The sequence below is a fragment of the Cavia porcellus genome, unplaced genomic scaffold, assembly GCF_034190915.1.
Source record: "Cavia porcellus strain 051 isolate PalLab524CR breed Dunkin Hartley unplaced genomic scaffold, mCavPor4.1 scaffold_12, whole genome shotgun sequence".
Lineage (NCBI taxonomy): Eukaryota > Metazoa > Chordata > Mammalia > Rodentia > Caviidae > Cavia > Cavia porcellus.
The window spans coordinates 41,563,887-41,582,504 of record NW_026947495.1 but is presented as its reverse complement, the minus strand read 5'-3'; the positions used below and the strand labels follow the sequence as shown (position 1 = coordinate 41,582,504).

Here is an 18,618-nt window from a genome sequence, read left to right as displayed (position 1 = left end):
TAATGCTAATTATGAAAGTGAGTGTCACAGAGTTTGATTTTTCCCCCTCTACCAGTATTCTTAGAAACAGGCAAGTAAACAGAAAGTTGTTTGTATTTGGCAATAGTAGAGCTTATTAAGTAATATTATGATTCTTATAGTCTTGCTCCTATTTGAAAATAAAGTTCATTTGCAGGAGTCTCTGAGTTACTTTTTGTGTGCTTAGAGATAACTGAGTGCCAGGATTTGAAAGTTGTTAAAGTAATTTCAGGAAACTAAACATCTCCTGGTGGCAAGAGCCAATTGTATATTTTCTCTTTTGCTTCACTGTTTTACTTAACAGCTTTCTCTTCACTCCATCTCTCCTTCCCTCCCTTCCTTCTAGTAGAGGGAACTGAACCTAAGACCTTTACACTAAGCTACATCCCCAGCTCTATTTATTTATTTATCTTAGTTGGTTTTGTTTTGAGATAGGATCTTGCTAATTTCCCAAGCTGGGTTTGAATTTGCAACTCTTCCAGAATGCTGGGATTACAGGTTTAGCCTGCTTTCTTATTAGATGTGGTCACTTGCCTTCCCCAGTACTTGGTCCCCTAGACGAGGAAAGTGCCTCCTTCTTGACACAGGTGTCTTAATTGCTTTGGTCCTCCAAGCAACCAGTCTAGCACTAAGGAATAGGGTACCCATATATCGTACTTCAGCAAAGCACAGCCAAGGATGAATTCCAAACTCTTTGCATAGATATTTTAGAAAGATTGTTTGTTTTCTCTCTTGGACTAGATTTTATGGAGGTTTACCTAAATTTGTTCTAAAAGAAATCTCTGTTTTAAGAATTTCAAGGTGGCTCTCTTTTAAACCAGCGAATGCTTCTGTAAAAGTCACCTTGTATGTACCCCTTTGTATATCTGATATTTCACCCAGTAGATTTGTTCAAAGGAATTTGATTATAATTTGGTTAACAACTGTATTTTCTTTGTAAAGGGCACTTTGAAAAGTGCTACATTAAGTAGATGGATCTGGACACATTGAAGTTATTAAATTTATAGCATAGAAATATGCAGTAAATGACAGTATCTCACAATGTACTATTGTACATGTGTAAGCAAGTTGAAAAATGACTAGAATCTCTTAATTCACTTTTTTCAGTGATGAGGATTTAATGAACACAACATCTTGCATATGCTAAGCAAGTACTATGCCACTGAGCTGCATTCCCGCCTCTCTTAATTATCTTTTAAAATCAGTGTAGAAATATCAGCCCTAGGAAATGGGGATAAGAGAGAATTTCTTACGTACCTCTTGTGTATCACATCCTAGCTTATTTTGTTATCAAGTGCTACTCAATGTAGAATTTGAAACTGCTGGTTTTAGGATTGAACTACTGAATTTAAAAACCAGCATCCTCACGGGGACAAGGATTTAGTGTGATAAAGTATATAAAGCGTCTAGCCCCATGCCCTCAGCAAGAACTAGTTGCTCATTGCATCTTACTCCATTTAATCCTGTGAAGTAGTCAGTGTACCTGTTTTACAGAGGAGGAGTCTGTCTCGGAGTGACCCAGTAACATAAAGTAATTTTTGGATGTTGCAGAGGCAGAATTCAGGGTGTGCCTGGGCATGCTGATAAAACCTTTACCAGCAGATATTGTTCCTGACTGCTAAGATTATCAGTGAGAGGGGGTTTCACTAGGATGAGAAAGACCACCACAGCTAGAGTGGCATCCCTTGCTGAGAGAAAGCTGCCCAGCCTATAAAGGCAACAGATTTACAGTAAACATCTACAAGTTTAGAAAAGCCTCAAAAGGGCCAACTTTAGCTGTCAGCTGTTTTTTAAAGTTATTTTTTTTGCATTGAATAGTAGATTCTGCACCATGTACATAAATCTATGCTTTTTAAAAATTGCATAATTTATGAAACATGCCAAAACACTAGTCCTGCCAATACCTCTGCTCTGTAAATATCATCTGTGTAAAGATCAGTGTCTAATGCCAGCTTAAGGAAGTTGTAAAGACAGTGTTCCTTTAGCAGCCAGAAGGCAAGCCTCCAGGGTTGTGTTTTGGGAGGTTAGCGGGTAACTTTTATATTAGAAGCTCTGTATTTTCTCTTCCTATTACAGGAGTACTAAGTGATGCTAACACTCAAAGTCTCTTGGCTCTATCAGTCAGGCTGAATTTCATTATTGAGCAAATAGCCCTTTGGGGTGTGGCTTAAATAAGAGCCTCTTGTGCCCTCAAGGTATTTTTTTGCTCCCTTTGCATACTGATTACATATGGGACAGTGGTTGAAGTTGTAATAGTGGTCTTGAAACTAGAAAATCATTTTACTAGTGTAGAATACTGGCTCACCATGTTGCAGTACTAGACGAACTGGTGCTCTGTAACGCACAGTACAGGTAGGATTTGATTCTTGTGATAGGCTGAGTCTCTTTTTCCTTTAGATAGACAGTATATACCAAAGAGAAATGTATGAAAACTTTAGTTCCAGAAATGTGTCGGGCTTAATATAAAGAGAGTACAAAATAAGAATTGGGCTGAATATTGTGGCATTTCCACTGCATTTTACTTCCTAACACTTAATTTAGTCAAAATATTTTCTTTCACTACACTGCTATCTTCCAAATAACTCCGATGCTTAAACTATCTTCCACATCTAAATTTATATCTGCAATGAGGTACAGAGTGTGTGCATCAGGTTCTATGCAAATGAAAGAAGCTCACCCCAGCGTACTGTTATGGCTGTGACAATCTAAGAAACTGCACATCACCTCACGTAAGCTATTTTGTGTTCTTTCTCCAGGGTTCAGCAGATTCCTACACAAGCAGGCCATCTGATTCTGATGTCTCTTTGGAAGAGGACCGGGAAGCAATTCGGCAGGAGAGAGAACAGCAAGCAGCTATCCAGCTTGAGAGAGCAAAGGTGACTTTCTTCTCTTTTTTTGGTTCAGTTCTGGCATGTCCCAGGAGCCTTCTGCTGCCCTTGCTCACATTTCTCTGAATACTCATTTTCTGATTGTCCCGCTAAGGCTCCACATTACAAGGCTTTCTGGACCACTCACCCCAAGAGAGGTTTAGTAACATCTCCAAATGGCCATTCTCCCTTTTATTTTTAATGGTGAGTTACTGGTCATTTTTCAGCTTATCAGTTTAGCAGTGTCAAGTTTGCCAGACTCATTGTTGGCAAAGAGCTTCTTCATGTGCCAGTTTGTACTCCAGCTTTGGGTCTCTTTTTATTTCTTGTAGGCCATACTCACCTTGTTACTCTCTTGATTGCCCTGTTGGTTCTTGTGTGCTTCTCTCTATGTTTTAATCTCTTAATTCAGGTTCAACGTGAAGTTCAGAATTTTGCTTTGGTTTTTTTTTTTTTTTTTTTTTTGAGATGTGAGTGGAGTGAGGAGGAGAGCCCTGTTCATCATGTCTAACTCAGGCTGGCTCTTCTTTTTCCTGGTAGGAACAGGTAGTCATACTATGTAGGGTCCTGTGGGCTTTTTCAGATTTAAATCTATTTAAAAGATATTTTACTATTCTTCTACCGACCCTTTTTTTTTTTTTTTTTTTTTTGCTTAATTCCTAGCACCTGTTTCTTGTATCCCAAGGCAAGAGGATATCTATTACCATTTAAAATAAATAGCTTTTATGACCAATAAATACACTGTCTTCACCTCTCTCCATCCCTCCCCAGTACGGTAGGGGGTAGGTCTTTGAGATTTTAGAAAGAACCACAGGAGAAGGCTAGTGGGAATAAATCATTTTCAGAGTCATGTTTGCAGATTTCTTCATATTGCCTAAGAATGTGAAGATTCCAGTGGAGATTTCTCTTTGCAAAGTGATTTCGCTTACTGCCTGGTGTTATCGGTCATCTTATAATCCATTTCAACATGAAGAATCCTCCTTGCCCTTTCTGCCTCCCTCCATTTTTATTCTACGGTTGATTCTATCTCTAGTCCAAACCTGTAGCGTTTGCTGTGAAGACGAATGTGAGCTACTGTGGTGCCCTAGATGAGGATGTGCCTGTTCCGAGCACGGCCATTTCCTTTGATGCCAAGGACTTTCTGCATATTAAAGAGGTAAATATGTAAGGCATCCTGTATCTCTCTACCTGCCAAAAAGCCAAAATTTCTGGGAGTTAGCTCTGAGCCAAACTCATCGGAGAGAGACCTGAGGAGCCGCCAACATGGTATCTCCTTTAATTTTCTGGACCTTCCATAACCATTCATTCTCACCAAGATTTAGAATCCTGACATCATTGCCTACATTATCACATACTTTTTACAACATTGAATCATGATCAACCTTTGAAATCATTGTAAGCAATCCTGTGGTCCTTTTTCTTTTTTTTTAATACATGAAACCCAGGGCCTTGCACATGCTAAGCAGGTACTCTACCACCCAAGCCCTCTCCTCTCCTCTCCTCTCCTCTCCTCTCCTCTCCTCTCCTCTCCTCTCCTCTCCTCTCCTCTTCTCTCCTCTCCTCTCCTCTCCTCCCCTCCTCTCCTCCCCCTCCCTCCCCTCCGCTCCTCTCCTCTCCTCTCCTCTCTGTTTCTTTTAGCATTGGAGATTGAACCCAGAGCCTCATGTATGCTAAGGTATATTCTCAGCCCACCTGACCCATTTTTTAATCACAGAGCCATAGATCTGTCAGTCCAACTTACAGAAATGTAAATTTGGTGGCATGGCACTACCTCAGAAGGGACTATAATAAGAAATGTTATAATTACGGACACTGAGCTATATAGTCCTATGAGCTGACACCTTGGAACCAATACAAGTATATATAGTCATTAAAGGAAAGTGTTAAAGCTAAGAAAAGGGTAGAGGACTGTGATAAACAGACCTTTAGGGCTTGGGCAATATGAGGAAGACTTGTGGCTAAAGATCTAGGCAAATGGAATAATGGTATCAGAAACTATTACTCAGCATAGGTAGACTGACATTCTACTTTGTGTCATACATAATTCACTGTGCTTTGGAAGAACAGACAATGAGGATCAGAAATAAGGATCACTGTACTCATGGACAGAGAGCTCTGAGTTTAGTGGAAGGAACAGATAAACATACATGGTTTCCACAAGGGAGGATAAATTCTGTTGTAGAAATACTGGGTGGATAATGTGAGAGCTTAAAGGAAAGGAGAAAGGATCACCTGTTGATAGAAAGAAGATCAGGGGATTAAAAAGCCCTGTAGAGGTAGAAGCTTAAAGAAGTCCAGGCCAGGACAAGGGCTAATATCAGCACAAAGAATTACAAGTGTTCTTTTAACAGAGACAGACAGATGTGACCAGCTTCATGGGTTAGAGTGGCAATTGTAATGGGCAAAGGAGCATTGCACAGGGCTGGCAAGACATGTCAGACAGGATAGTTGCTGTGGCAGAAGGGGGCGCAGAGGAAGCAGCTTGCAGAGAGCTAAGAGCCATATACATGGATTTGGAGATTTCAGATGGATGGGACTACTGGAGAATGTGAGAGATAAATAGCAACATTCTCTTATATTAACCCTGTAAGGCCTACTTGGAAGGGTAGAAGGTAGTAGTGAAGAAGGCAGAGAGGTAAGCAGATTTGTTACAGGTGTGAATGTGTTTATGAATTTTGCTTTCGAGTACCCGTAATTGGGGGATTGTGGAACTTCTCACAAAGACACTTGGAAGGCCCTTAAGGCTAGAGGAGAGAAATTGTATATTTTTGCTAAGTGCTTTGAGTTGAAAAAAAGAAAGGGCTCCAACCAGGGGCAGATGTCATGAAGACTGAAGGAACAGTTTTGTAATCTGATGTACACTTTGCTTTTCAGGACGAGAAAGATTCTATTTTCTATGCTGTACTATTGAACCCAGTATAATATTTTGAAAAAGGACAACTCATCAAGTAAGGGGCTGGAGGAGAGAGGTGGAGACAGAATCTGGAGGATGAGCACAGGACTTAGGATGAGCTTGGAACAAGGTCTTATCTTCTTTGGATTTCCTTGTTCTGCTCAGAATTTTCCAGTGAGGCTAGAGGGTGTACAAGGAAAGGTCTTCCCACTTGATGGTCTCTACTTGCCTTGCTAGGAGTGAGGGCTGAGAAATATAAAGGAAGAACAGTAAAGTGAATCCTGAGCATAGAGGTGCCTGAAGACTGTGACCAACATAAACACATTTAATGCCACTGAGTCCACCTGTACTTACTCCCCAGTCCAAAATGAGACAGTAAATAATTAGTTTTGAAAATTATTTTAAATATTTTAAATTAGTTTTGAAAATTATTTTAATTATTTTAAAACTGTGTTCGATAGTCCAGGTTAGAAATAATGGCATTGTGGGATTGTGGAGATAGAAGCCAAACCAAGGAAAACGAGAAGACAGTGGGCACTAGGAAATGAGTTTAGCACTTGCTTCCTAAGAGGTTGACATTGACCAGGCAATCAGAGGAAGTTTTCTTTCCAGGAGGGAGTTATTGAAGCCCCTGCATGTGTTGATATTAGCAACTGACAGAGGGGAAGATGGGCACAGGGGTTCAGTTTTTGAGATTCAGGCCCCAAGTAGATCTTCATTATGACAGTTCAGAAAAAAAGATGAATGTGGGCACAGATAAGTCAGAGCCTTGGTAATGAGAAACTGCAGTCATTACCTTCATGAGTTCTACTCTCTTGATGGCATGAAAAGTGATGATATCTACATTGACCAGTATGCCCTAACATCTTGATGGTTACCTTGATTGTGCCTCATTTGCATAAAAAATGATCAAACCATATTCATTAGCTGCCGAAAGTATGTTACATGCATACTTGTTCACTATGACATCCCAACCTTTCTCTGTTTTATTGCTTTTCCGTATTCTGCCAGTATTTTTTCTTAATTACCATTATAATTATGCATGTTTATGAAGCTTGCTGTGATTATTTGATACATGCATATAATATACAGTAATCAAATCAGGGTAGTTAACATTTCCACCACACTAAATTCTTTTACAAAGTGTTTGAATCAGATGTGATGGCATACACCTGTAATCCCAGCACTCAGGAGGCTGAGGCAAGAGGATTGTCATAAATTCAAGGCCAGCTTGGGTTACATAAAAAAATTTTTTTGATTAACACATTATAATCATATATTTGTTGAGTGTGATACTGTAGTCCATGACAATATGAGTAAGTACTGACAACATCTGGGTGACTAGCATTTTCCTCACCTTGTTACTTTGCGTTTGGAACCTTTGAGCTCCTCCCTGTCAGAATTCTAATGTGTCTTGTTGGTTGCTTTTGAATCCATGTGCTTATTGATTCAGAACTTTGCATTTAGCCCGGCAGTTTGATATGTGGAATTGAGCTATTAATCCTGGGTAGATGAAAGCCACTCATTTTTAGGTCTTGAACGATCAGATTAACAAATCTTAGAAAATGTACTTATTATTTTAGGAAAATAAAAACAAAAACAATGAAACAATACTAAGGTGACCTTTCCAGAAAGCTGGCGCAAGCTCCCAGCACATCAGCAATGCAAATGAACACATTTCTGTAATCTAGTTGTAGCCTTTTTCACATTTGTCACTGAGGCCATTTCTTATGTGCCATTCTAAGTATTTTGTCAGTAATGAAAAAGTTTCAACCCAAAGAAAAGTGACAGTGATGTTTGTCCCATGAGTCAAACAATGATTGAATTAAGTTCTTGTATTTACATAGCAACTTTCTCCTCAGTAGCTCAAAGACTCACATGAGTCAGAATCTTGCTGTACTTCAGCTGTTTCTGGGAATTAAGTTAAACCATTTTGGGAAGTGTATTAACAGTTTTAGGAAACCCTTTACGGTCATTTGGGTACCATTTAACAAATCAGTATTGCAGGGAGTCTAACTTAATGTCAGGAAATAACTTAAGCCCTAGGAAACTATGACTCATGGTCTGCTTTGTCCCTACTGCAGTAAAATCTAAATTCCAAACCTATAGACCAGTGCCTCTGAGAGGGTCTGCTCACCTTTTCTTAATTACAAAATAAACAGACCTGTTATTTTAGTCCTGTGTCCTGAAATAAAAGGTGGGAAAAACTAAGACCTAGATTGTTCAAGATTTTCTATTAGGCCAACTAACATTTCTCCAGTAGAGTCACTTACTGCATGTTCTGCATGCCTTGTGCAGGAACTGTGTGCATAATGAAGGCCAAATCCAACCCTGTCATTTTCTTTAGAGTGAGAGGCTCTTACTCAGAATTACTCAAAGTTACTCAGAATTCCATGCTGTGATGATTCAATGGAATCATCCATTCTTCTTTCAGTGTGTCAGTATCATAAGCACATAAATCCCATTTTTCTCTGAAATAAGCAAAATGTCCTACATATAGTCATTGTCATTACATTTGACTGATAGATAGATAGTTTTCTGACAAAGACAATAAAGGAAATTTTTGGAACCATCTCTTGAAATTTTATAGGTTTGATACCTGTTTTCCAGAAATGACTTAGCGAGCATTCCTAGGAGGCAGATGGCTTGGACTAAACTGCTTTCTAGTTAGGATTCAGCAAACTAATAAATACAAATGCAGTCTTGTTGACCTATCACATAAGGCTCTATTAACAGAGTCTCATATCACATGGAGCTTTTTATGGACTCGTGTTCCAGGTTTATGTGAAATGTTAAGTAGAAAAGTTGGAGTTTTTGCTGGCTTTGGGCCACTTGTAGATTATTCCAAAATTCCACATACAAGTTTTTAGTATGCTTATTCTTTAGAAGACTAGGATGGCTTCTTTTTATTCATACAGTAGGATGGGTTACAGTTTGCAAATCCATATTTGAAAGAATGTAGGCCACAGACAGTATTTTAGATTTGTTTTGTTTTTGAGACGGGATCTTGCTATGTAGATTAGGATGGCTTTGAACTTGCAGGCCTCCTGCCTCAGCCTCCCAAGTGCTAGGATTACAAATGTATGCCACCAAGCCTGTGAAATTTCTACCTGAAAGCTTTTGACAAATACGAGACTGTTATTAAATGTGTTTCATCTGAGACATACCTGTCTTGCTTTCATTTACACTGATTCATATTTTGACTGATAAAATCTGTTCCTTAATAGTCACCTAGGGCTTCTTTACATGGACCTAAGGAATCTAAAAGTTAGAGCTTGACTTCAATAGATGTTGGAGGACTATAGCCTACAGTTAGAGCTGGGCTAGTCCGTTTGTTATAAAGAAAAGTTGTATTGGAACATAACCATGTTTTCTTGTTTATGTGCGTCTGTGGCAAACTTTCACATTGGACAGCAGGTTCAAGTAGTTGTGGCAGGGACCATATGACCTTCAAAGCCTGAAGTATTTATTGTCAAAGGCTTTATAGAAAAAAATGTCTGCAGAACCCTACTTTACTCTATGAGACTAAAATATGTACTATAATATATAAAATATACTGTAATATCAGCAGTATTTATATATAATATAGGCCATATAATATAGTAGTATAGCATGTAAATAGTGTTTGGTTCTTCCGGTCTGTTAAGATTAATTACTAGCATGTGTGGATAAGTCAGTTAATATTGATAGTAATTTTTTTTTCATGCAATCCAGAAATATAACAATGACTGGTGGATAGGAAGGCTCGTGAAAGAGGGCTGTGAGATTGGTTTCATCCCAAGCCCACTCAGATTGGAGAATATAAGGATTCAGCAGGAACAGAAAAGAGGACGTTTTCATGGAGGGTAAGGTCCTTTCCTTTTCATAAGCTTTTGTTCAGCAGAAAAATTTGATGATATTTTCAAGTTGGCCTATTTATTATGTCAAAAATGTATGCTGTTTTATTTTGTGAAATATAAAATGAAATTGCATAGCAAAATAATAAGAATAACAGTTAATATTCTGTATATCATTGTCTTCGAGGTAGTTAGACAAAAAGATTCTTACAAATAAATACATCATAGCACAAAACATTTTTCAATTAAGAGAGACTAGTAGTATAAATGAAATGAATTAGCTCAATTCATATATATATTAAAATTTTTTGACGCAGAATAGATAATTTAGGGAGTTAAAAATGAATGCTTTTAAAATAAAAGACACTTTTCTGTATATCATATGTTTCTGGGACGCACACAAAAGCATTCTGGATTCCACTATCCCTGTAGTGTGCTGATGCTGCACATCCCTGGAGTGCACGTGAATTCCACTGTGGCCTCAGCAGACCCCCTCGGAGCATAGGGTTCCTCTGCGCAAGTCATGTAGGGCACTGTTTGTCAGTGCAGCCAGTGGAAGCCAGCCTGACTTGGCAGTATGGATTTCTTGGTGAACTTTTAAAGGCTGTCTCCAGTGAGCGCAGAAGGAGGTGGGGCATGGACAGGATGAGCACTATCTTCTCTACCTGGGCTTCTCTTCCATTTCCTTTGTAGCTTGGGTGAATCAGCACCTAGCAAACTAATAAGCAGCCACAAGGACCTCAGTGAAAAGGTGGATAAAGGTCCTAGAAATGCAAGCCCAGCTTGAGAGAAGAAAATCCGAGACACTCTGAGCCTGCAAATACTGTGCTGTAGCCGGGGCTCAGGCGCTGATTTCATGTGTTACAATATTTGAAAGCCATGAGCTGGAATCTGTTCTTTCTCTTGACTTTCAGTTTCACTTTTTGTTGGACTCTATTTAAAAACTCTTCTTTTTAGGGTTCCTTTTGCCCTTGTGCTAATGGGAACCTTTTAAACAAGAATAGAAAGTCATAATCCCATTTTTTGCTTTGTTTTTCATTCTGGAAATCAAATGCAGAGCCTCATACACTGTACCACTGAATTACATCTGTAGCCCTCCACTTTTAATTATTAATCTTTTTTAGTATATAACATGTGTAAGCTATTATTAATTTATTAATCCTCTTTCTCATTCTTCTCTGCATATTTTGGCTTCCACACTCTTCCTTAAACATGCTGGGAGTGCATGATTCTGTCTCAGGGACTTTACATTTGCTGTGTTCTCAGGCTGGAATCCTTCCCTTCGCATTTTCATCAGATTACTTCTTCATCTGGGTCAGATCTTTGTTAATTATCACCTTTCTAATAACCCCTTTTTTTGCTAACAATATGTAAAATTGTTGTAGCCATCCACCTTCCCTCTACTTCCTGTCCCTTCCTGGAGTGTTTTCTTTGTTATACCTATTACTCTTCGAAGTTTTATATGTTTATGTATTTGCTTAGCACTTATGTCTCCCACTAGAATGTGATTCACTAAGGGAAAGAATTTCATGTCCTGGCCTCACTGCTGTATTTCTGCCTTTTAAAATAGGGATACAAAATCAGTATTTTAAATACAGATGATAAACAAATTATTATTTTAAACTTCTATCATTACTAGTATTACTATTGTTATTGTTATTCAAAAGTGTTACTGTATACATTTTTACCTCTATGGCAAGGGCAGCGATAATGCCAAGAACTCACAGGATCTTATTTTATTATTATACCAACCCTATGAGGTACAGTCAGCTTCTGTGTCTATAGACGGAGAAACTAAGGCTCAAAGACTTACTGTGATACACCAAGGTGCCCCATCTAGGAAGGGGCAAAGCAGGGTTGAGAAATCAGATTTCTCTAAGTACACAACTTCTCTGAAGCACTGGAAGGGAGGGACACTTGGGCAGAAGGAAGATAAGCTACCAAGGACCTCAGAGGGTTCCAGGGAAACTTCCAAAGCACACCTGAGGACATGTTGTGACTGACAGACTTCCATTTCAGATTGCAAATAATGTTACCTGGGACCCGCTTCTTTCTGCCAGATCTTAATTCTTACCTCCCCATAATCATGCTTAAGAAGAAATTGTTCCTCCAGGCCTTACTGCTTGTTTTGAGCTGTGTTTGACCTCTGGCTGGCACATTGGTGGGTAAGGAGGCAGTTCACAAGAACTTTTCCTGCCAGGAATTCTTTTACCTAATTTCTGCATTGAAGAAATTGGAAGAGACAGAATTGTGAAGTATTTTCAGGCCCCTGTTCTCCATTTTCTCTGAGAAACGAGGTCAAAGAAAACATTGGAACAGATTCTTAAAGTTCCTCTCTAGCAGGATTTGGTGTGTTTTGAATTATTAAGTAGAATTAAGGCCAAAGAAAGCCTTACACTCTCAAGTTCTATTTTGAAAGAATATGGGGAGTCTTAAGCTCCTTTCTGTATCCTAGGAAATCAAGTGGAAATTCTTCTTCAAGTCTTGGAGAAATGGTATCAGGGACATTTCGAGCAACTCCCACATCAACAGGTGAGGAGTTAGGTTAGTCTTTTTAATTTAATACATTCCTTCTAAAATATTGGAACATGTGTGTGAGCATTTTGACTAATTTGGATATTAGTTAAAGGGTTGATTTAATACCTCATTGTTCTTTTGCTTTCTATGGTATTTGATTTGAAGAGTACTTAAATAAAAAGTCAGATCACGATACTGTAACTTTGAAAAATTATATGTACCTCAGAGATGAGTAACTATCCATTGTGTAGCCTGATTTTCAACAAATTCAGTGCCCTATCTGAGATCCCAGTAGACTTAAAGATGGTGAGGGTCAATAGAAAAAAAAGAGCTGTGGACTCTGAAGCCACTGCTGTATTCAGTCTCCATGTGGAACTGTAGGATTGGGCTGACACAGCCTGAGCTGTGAACATTGGGATGGGTGAAGCAGAATGAGCCAGGGCTCTGATGACCTCATGTGTCTATTTGGAGAACTGATGGGTAGAGTGGTGGGTCTGAAGGGTATTTTTTGTGCCTTTGGAAATAATGGAGGTTCACCTCCCAGGAATTTTTCTTCCATCACTTTCCTGACTTCTGTAGAATAATCTCCTCCTGGCCCAGAACTGATACTGTAATAGGGTATCTGACATTAACAATTAAGAATGGCAGGTCCATGGCTATGTTCATCCATATCCAAACTGGATTGGCTCCCCAGCAGTTCTGAGTGAGTGGTTCTTGCTCATGGGAATCCTCCAGGCCTCTGAACCATACTGTACATCTGGGTTTTCCCCCAAATAGACAGAACCTGCTTGAATGATGACCAAGACAGTTTCATCAGATATTAAGTTTTCTTCATTCCCCTTTGCTGGACATTCAGGACATAGCAACTTTTCACTGTAAAAAAACAGGAAAGAAGGAGTAAGTACTTGTCAATTGATTTGAAGTGTGAAAGCAACATAGTGGAAAAAAATGTTACCAACATTCTAGAAAATCGGCAAAAAAGCCTAGCAACCTGAAAAACTATCTCATGGGTCACCAACATTACATATACAGAAAAACTAGTGACTGTGAGATGAGTCCTTTTTGCTCAAATTGTAATCATTTTATTCTACCACATTTTATTTGTCTGCAGCCACACTCTATGGTGTGATTAGCACAGGAGCGACTCATAGTTAGTGGGTGGCTAAAAACTTCCATTGTGATATGAGTGCTTAACTAGCACCTTGTCCCCATCCCAGCTGGAATCAGGACCGCAGATCAATTATACAAGAAGGAAGTAATCTGTTCCTCATATGTCTTCAAAAGTCGTGTGTCTGGAATGAAATAATAAAACTGTTCTGTAGAGTGAGTGATAGGGAAGTGGTGAGGATAATTACAAGGACAAATGCGTACATTCTTCCTCCTTTTAAACTCATGTACTGTCATTTACAGAGATTACATATTTTGATATGACTCTCATTGTTGTCTTTTAGCAAAACAGAAGCAAAAAGTGGTAAGTCGTGTTTCCTTTTTAAACTTACTGTTAAGGTTCCTATACATATTTGCCTGCAAAGCTCCGTTTCAATGACCCAAATGACCATAAAGAAAAGGTTGAGCCTCCCCCTGGGTGGGGACTCTTGGTAATCATATATTGTTCTGCCTAAGAATTGTAAATGCTGCAGCTGCTGAGACAGTGTGCTCAACCTGACCTTGTGGCGCATATCGAATCATCTTTTTCAGACGGAACACATTCCTCCTTATGATGTTGTGCCATCAATGCGTCCAGTGGTGTTAGTGGGGCCGTCACTGAAAGGTTATGAGGTACAAATACCATCTGTTACTCTTCTCTTGACCAAGAGACAGCCAGTCCTCTGGGTGCTTGCTCCTCTAGGGTTTGTACACATACAGAAAATCACGAAAGTCAACACTCGATGTGAACAGGATGGTGCTGCGAGGGCTTTGGTGGCCTTTGCCCCCTTTCTTGTACACCCCTAATCTTTTATGCATTACATTGTTTAGAAATATCTCTCTCAAAACATTTGCAATGGGAAATTCTGGTAGAAGATTCACTCTGCATTAAATTCAAAGACTGTACTTTATTTATCTCAATCTTTCCTGTTATTAGTAGAAACAATAGAAAACAAACAGTACAAGGGAACAGATGCATAGTCTTAACCTGAGCCCTCAATGTACAAGCCAGTCTCACCAGACTGGGTGCTTAAGACAGTGGTAAATTGGTAAAAAAATTTTACCAATTTTTTTTGTCTTAATTATTTTTTAAGGACATTTAGGGAAAACCCCAGTAAAAGCATTAGCAAATTCTAGAGATTAACCGTGCAGCAAAGAAAAGAGTGGAAACTTAAATGCATGACATTTCAGATATTGCCATTTGGGCTTTGTGCAAGAGGTTAAAATAGGAGGGAGGTGACATTTGAATATGAAGGTGGCTGTCCTGCAGGGCCCCATTCCAACTGAGGCAAGGCAATGTCTGACACATAGTAGACACTTAGTATACATTGGTTAAATGAATTAATGAAACTCTTGAGACAGATCTAGAATCCTATCTCTTTGTTTTCCTCTGAGTTGGAAATCTCAGAGTGATGGGCAGGATAGTGAACAGGACAAATTCCTAGCAGCAAGCACAGACTAGCAGGAGAGCTGAGCCTGGGGCTGGCTTCAGGACCTCTCACTGCCCCTCAGTTAGTGGCAAGCACAGCTCAGATGTGCCGAGGATGGCCAGGACTTGAGAGCCTATAATAAGAGAAGAGACAAAAGGAGTTGCTGTGGATCTGGTGAACACGCTGTAAGTTCATTCCTTAGTGCTCTAGAGGAGAACCAAGCAGGTGGGGTAGCAGCTGCACTCAGTTATGCAGATAAACCTCCCCATGGGGACAACTGGCAGTGATGATGAGGTCTCTGCTCAGTCTTAGCGCCCTTCCCTTCCACCCCTCTCACTTTTGACTTTTCTCTCTCTCTCTCTCTCTCTCTGTGTATTTGCCTCATTCTTTTTTTCTCACCTCTGCAAAGGTAACAGACATGATGCAGAAAGCCCTCTTTGATTTCCTGAAGCACAGGTTTGATGGGAGGTGAGACATAGATGTTTTGTATTTTTATTTTCCTTGAACCAGACATGTATGACAAATTGATTTGTGAATCTATGTTCCAGTGGTGCTAGAAGTTCTCTAATTAAAAGTTAACCCCATACTCTTGTGAAGAATGCAGAAAAACCCAGAAAATGTGAAGTATAGCATTGAATCTCTCATGGGAAAAAGGGCCTTGACAAGGAAAATAATTCACTTGTTTTATTGAAATGTGTTTGTCCTTACTTACTAGTGAATTAGTGCCAAAGTGGTTTTCATAAAATAATTAATTAAAATACATTTTTTCTGATGACTATGATGACTCACTGGTCACGATGAATATTATTTGAGGATTATATGTGTGTGTGATATGAATGTATAAAATACTGAGTTTCCTCAAAAGAAGAATCCAAGAATAGTTTTCATCACAAACCTTCCAAAAATGACTATTGCAGAAAATTATTTGGATCCTTTTTTTTTTTTTTTTTAAAGAAATGAACTTGCTATTTTAGTTTTCAGAGTTTGGCTTTCTCTGATGGTTTTTCCTCTTTGGTTTTTTGAGACAGAGTTTCATTATATTGCCCAGACGGGTTTTAAACTCCTGGGTACAAATGATCTTCCCACTTCAATCTTCCCAGTAGCTGGAACTATAGGCACCTGCTACCGCCCTGCTCCACTCATTAACTTTTGGTTTTGTTTTTTTGTGGTGCTCACATTGGAATCCAGGGCCTTATACATGGTAGGCAAGTGCTTTACCACTGAGCTACATCCTAACCCAAAACTTGTTAGTTTAGAGGTCTGTTTTATGTGTACTTCCTATGACCCATCATCAAGGTAGCCCAACCATCAAATAATTTTGTCATTTGAGTATTGCAAAAAATGTCTAAATGAAGTTTTCTATGTTTTATAGAGAAATGGTCAAAAGTCCATAATGACAACATAGAGTACAGGCTCTCCCAAAGGGGAGAACATATCTATGTAAAAATAACTACATGAAAAAAAACCCTGAACTTACAGAAAATGAAGAAAATTTAAATAGTGTATATTCAGAAATCTGGGTAGTGCTATCCAATTTAACACCTTAAATTGGCTAATTTTTCAAATTTAAAGATATTTAGACAAATTTTAACAAATTAGCATTTTAAAGAAAAAATTAAGCATAATGTTTTAAGAACAAATCATATCTATATATCTAGCTATGTGTTGTCAAAAGAAAAGCTTCCTGAATTCTTCCATGTTAAAAAAATACTCATTCGTTTCTGGGACTATATATAAAGAAAATAAACTGAGATATTAGTTCTAATAATTGAAAATCTAGTTCAAGAAGAATGCTTCTGTGACATTATTTGAATTCCTAAGTACATTAATATCAGCTAACCTGTTTTAATAAATTGGTCCCAAAGTATATAATGCCATTAACACTATAGAAGCTTATTGTTGCCTATTTAACATGTGTTCCTATCTGAGAAAAAACAAAAGTGGGGGATGAGAAGGATGAGAAGATGGGGTAATTTGTGCCACTTATTATTTGGGGGCCTTGGCTTGGTTATGACTTGGGGATTCTCCTGACTGGAGAAAAAAATATACAGGGCCCAGAAGTAATGTGCACCTTGTCTCATATTTTATCGGTTAGAACTTGTTCTTACAGCCTTACTTCATTGTAACGGAGTCTGGGACATCCAGTCTCACTGTCTACCTATAAATAAGAGGAAATCAGTTGTGTTGAACCAATAGCAGTCTTTTCCATAGTCATCTAGCAGACACAAAGGGCTTGAAAGGAATGTTGTGTTTATTCTTTTCTACTCTCTTTTTTTTAAAAGAAGAAAGACAGAGAATGACCAGTTTTAAAGAAAACAAATGAAAAGCACTGAATCATGAAATATTGGCATTGGAAGCAAAGGAAGTTCTTTAATTCGTAATCTTCCTTCTCTCACAGCCACAATCAGATAGACAACCTATTTCTGATTGAAAACTTCTGGAGATTCCCTTCCTAAAAACACGGAGAAACAACTGAACTCAGACTCTAACTTAATTGCTGTGGCCCTTGCTTCTGCTCTGTGATGGGCTTGCTGGGCCATAACACTGACCCTCATAGAGCGCTGCAGGGATCGAAGGCAACTGACTTGCATGGCCCAGGCTTCTGCTCTTGGTTGCAGCTGCTCGGGTCCTCAGCTTTGCTTGGCATCATTTGTTTTTAACTGTGGTGCCTTCACCTAAGGCCATTCTAACCAGAGCCTTATGCTTTAGACTGCTAATGGTCTTCGATCTGAACAAATCTATTATACACTATAATCACTCTATTATACAGCCTCTGTTTGTGCTGGATTATCTTTGGTACCTGCATAACTGACCTACAAACAGCACTGTCATCAAAACTTTAAAAGTTAGAACTGACCAGCAAACCAAAGGATTTTACATAATTTAGTAAAAAAAAAAAAAAAAGTGTTTGGCTTAATTCTTGGCTTCAACAATGAAAAATCTTACATCTTTCTCGGGTCTAAGATCCAGAAAGAGGAAATTCATTTAATTATAACAGCACAGATCTGTCTTGAATCAGTCATGTAGAATTGTCCACATCAATTACTGTAGACGCACAATCAAAATTCATTTAAGTAGAAGTAGAATTAAAATTTCAGTGCCAGGTGTTAGTTGGGTCTGATGACATGGCAGAGAATTTGAAGGAAGAATCTAGCAGCAGTAAAAGTAGAGACAGAGATTTAGCTCTGGAGAGGCCCTGTGTATGGCAGAATAGGACAAATACTATATATATTTCAAATATTAAGCTAGTGCAGCAGAAAAGCAGTGAGTTCGTTGGTGAGTATATGTGGGGACTTCAATAAGGAAGAAAAAATTGACTGGTAGCTTCTCAGTGACTCATGTGCCTTCTATATGGGAAATAGCCGTATATTTTAAGTAGTGACAACCTGCTGCATTATGTTTTGCCAATTAATAACAAAGAAAAAAATAGTTTTTAGTTGAAATTGTCCACAAGAACAGAAGGCTTTAGTGCAATGGTACAGTAAGTTCTACTGAAAACCTATTTAGTGGTTCATTGGTTGTGAATGCAGTAGGTTAAACAGAGTAATCCAGAGAACGTCCTCTTATTTTTCAAAAAGAAAGCAAAAAAGAATCTATTAACTGAGAAGATTGCTTTTTCAGAGGTTGGTGAGAAAACAGTTCATTGAAGTAGACTAAAGTTTAATTGCTTGACTTTTATAAAATCATAAACTTGAGTATTTGTTGATACATTAAAAATTGAGTCAGTGTAGACCTACTTGTATAATTTTTGCTTCTGTAGCTGCTGTTGTGGGCCTAACCATGATACATGTGAAAAAAACAGAAGTTACAATATTAAGTAGTTCCTGAGAGCCCTCTGTGTATGTGACTGTCGACCGGTAGTAATGATACCTGCTTACAGACCATAACTAAGTGAGCTTGATAACCAGCCA

At 38.6% G+C, this 18,618-nt stretch overlaps 1 protein-coding gene across 7 annotated transcripts in view; it reads left to right on the top strand.

Moving 5' to 3' along the window:
- The window catches only part of Cacnb4 (calcium voltage-gated channel auxiliary subunit beta 4), a 266,101-nt gene that overhangs the window by 212,433 nt on the left and 35,050 nt on the right, over positions 1 to 18,618 (top strand). For 4 of the 7 annotated variants that reach the window (XM_063259088.1, XM_063259089.1, XM_013142607.3 and 1 more), the window contains 7 exons: positions 2,775 to 2,894; positions 3,919 to 4,041; positions 9,493 to 9,623; positions 12,070 to 12,146; positions 13,583 to 13,602; positions 13,830 to 13,910; positions 15,117 to 15,175. In XM_063259088.1, the coding sequence (XP_063115158.1) occupies positions 2,775 to 2,894; positions 3,919 to 4,041; positions 9,493 to 9,623; positions 12,070 to 12,146; positions 13,583 to 13,602; positions 13,830 to 13,910; positions 15,117 to 15,175 (611 nt within the window). Of the gene's footprint in view, positions 1 to 2,774; positions 2,895 to 3,918; positions 4,042 to 9,492; positions 9,624 to 12,069; positions 12,147 to 13,582; positions 13,603 to 13,829; positions 13,911 to 15,116; positions 15,176 to 18,618 lie in introns of those variants that run through there. The other 3 variants (XM_023561105.2, XM_063259090.1, XM_023561104.2) reach the window with 3 other exon arrangements.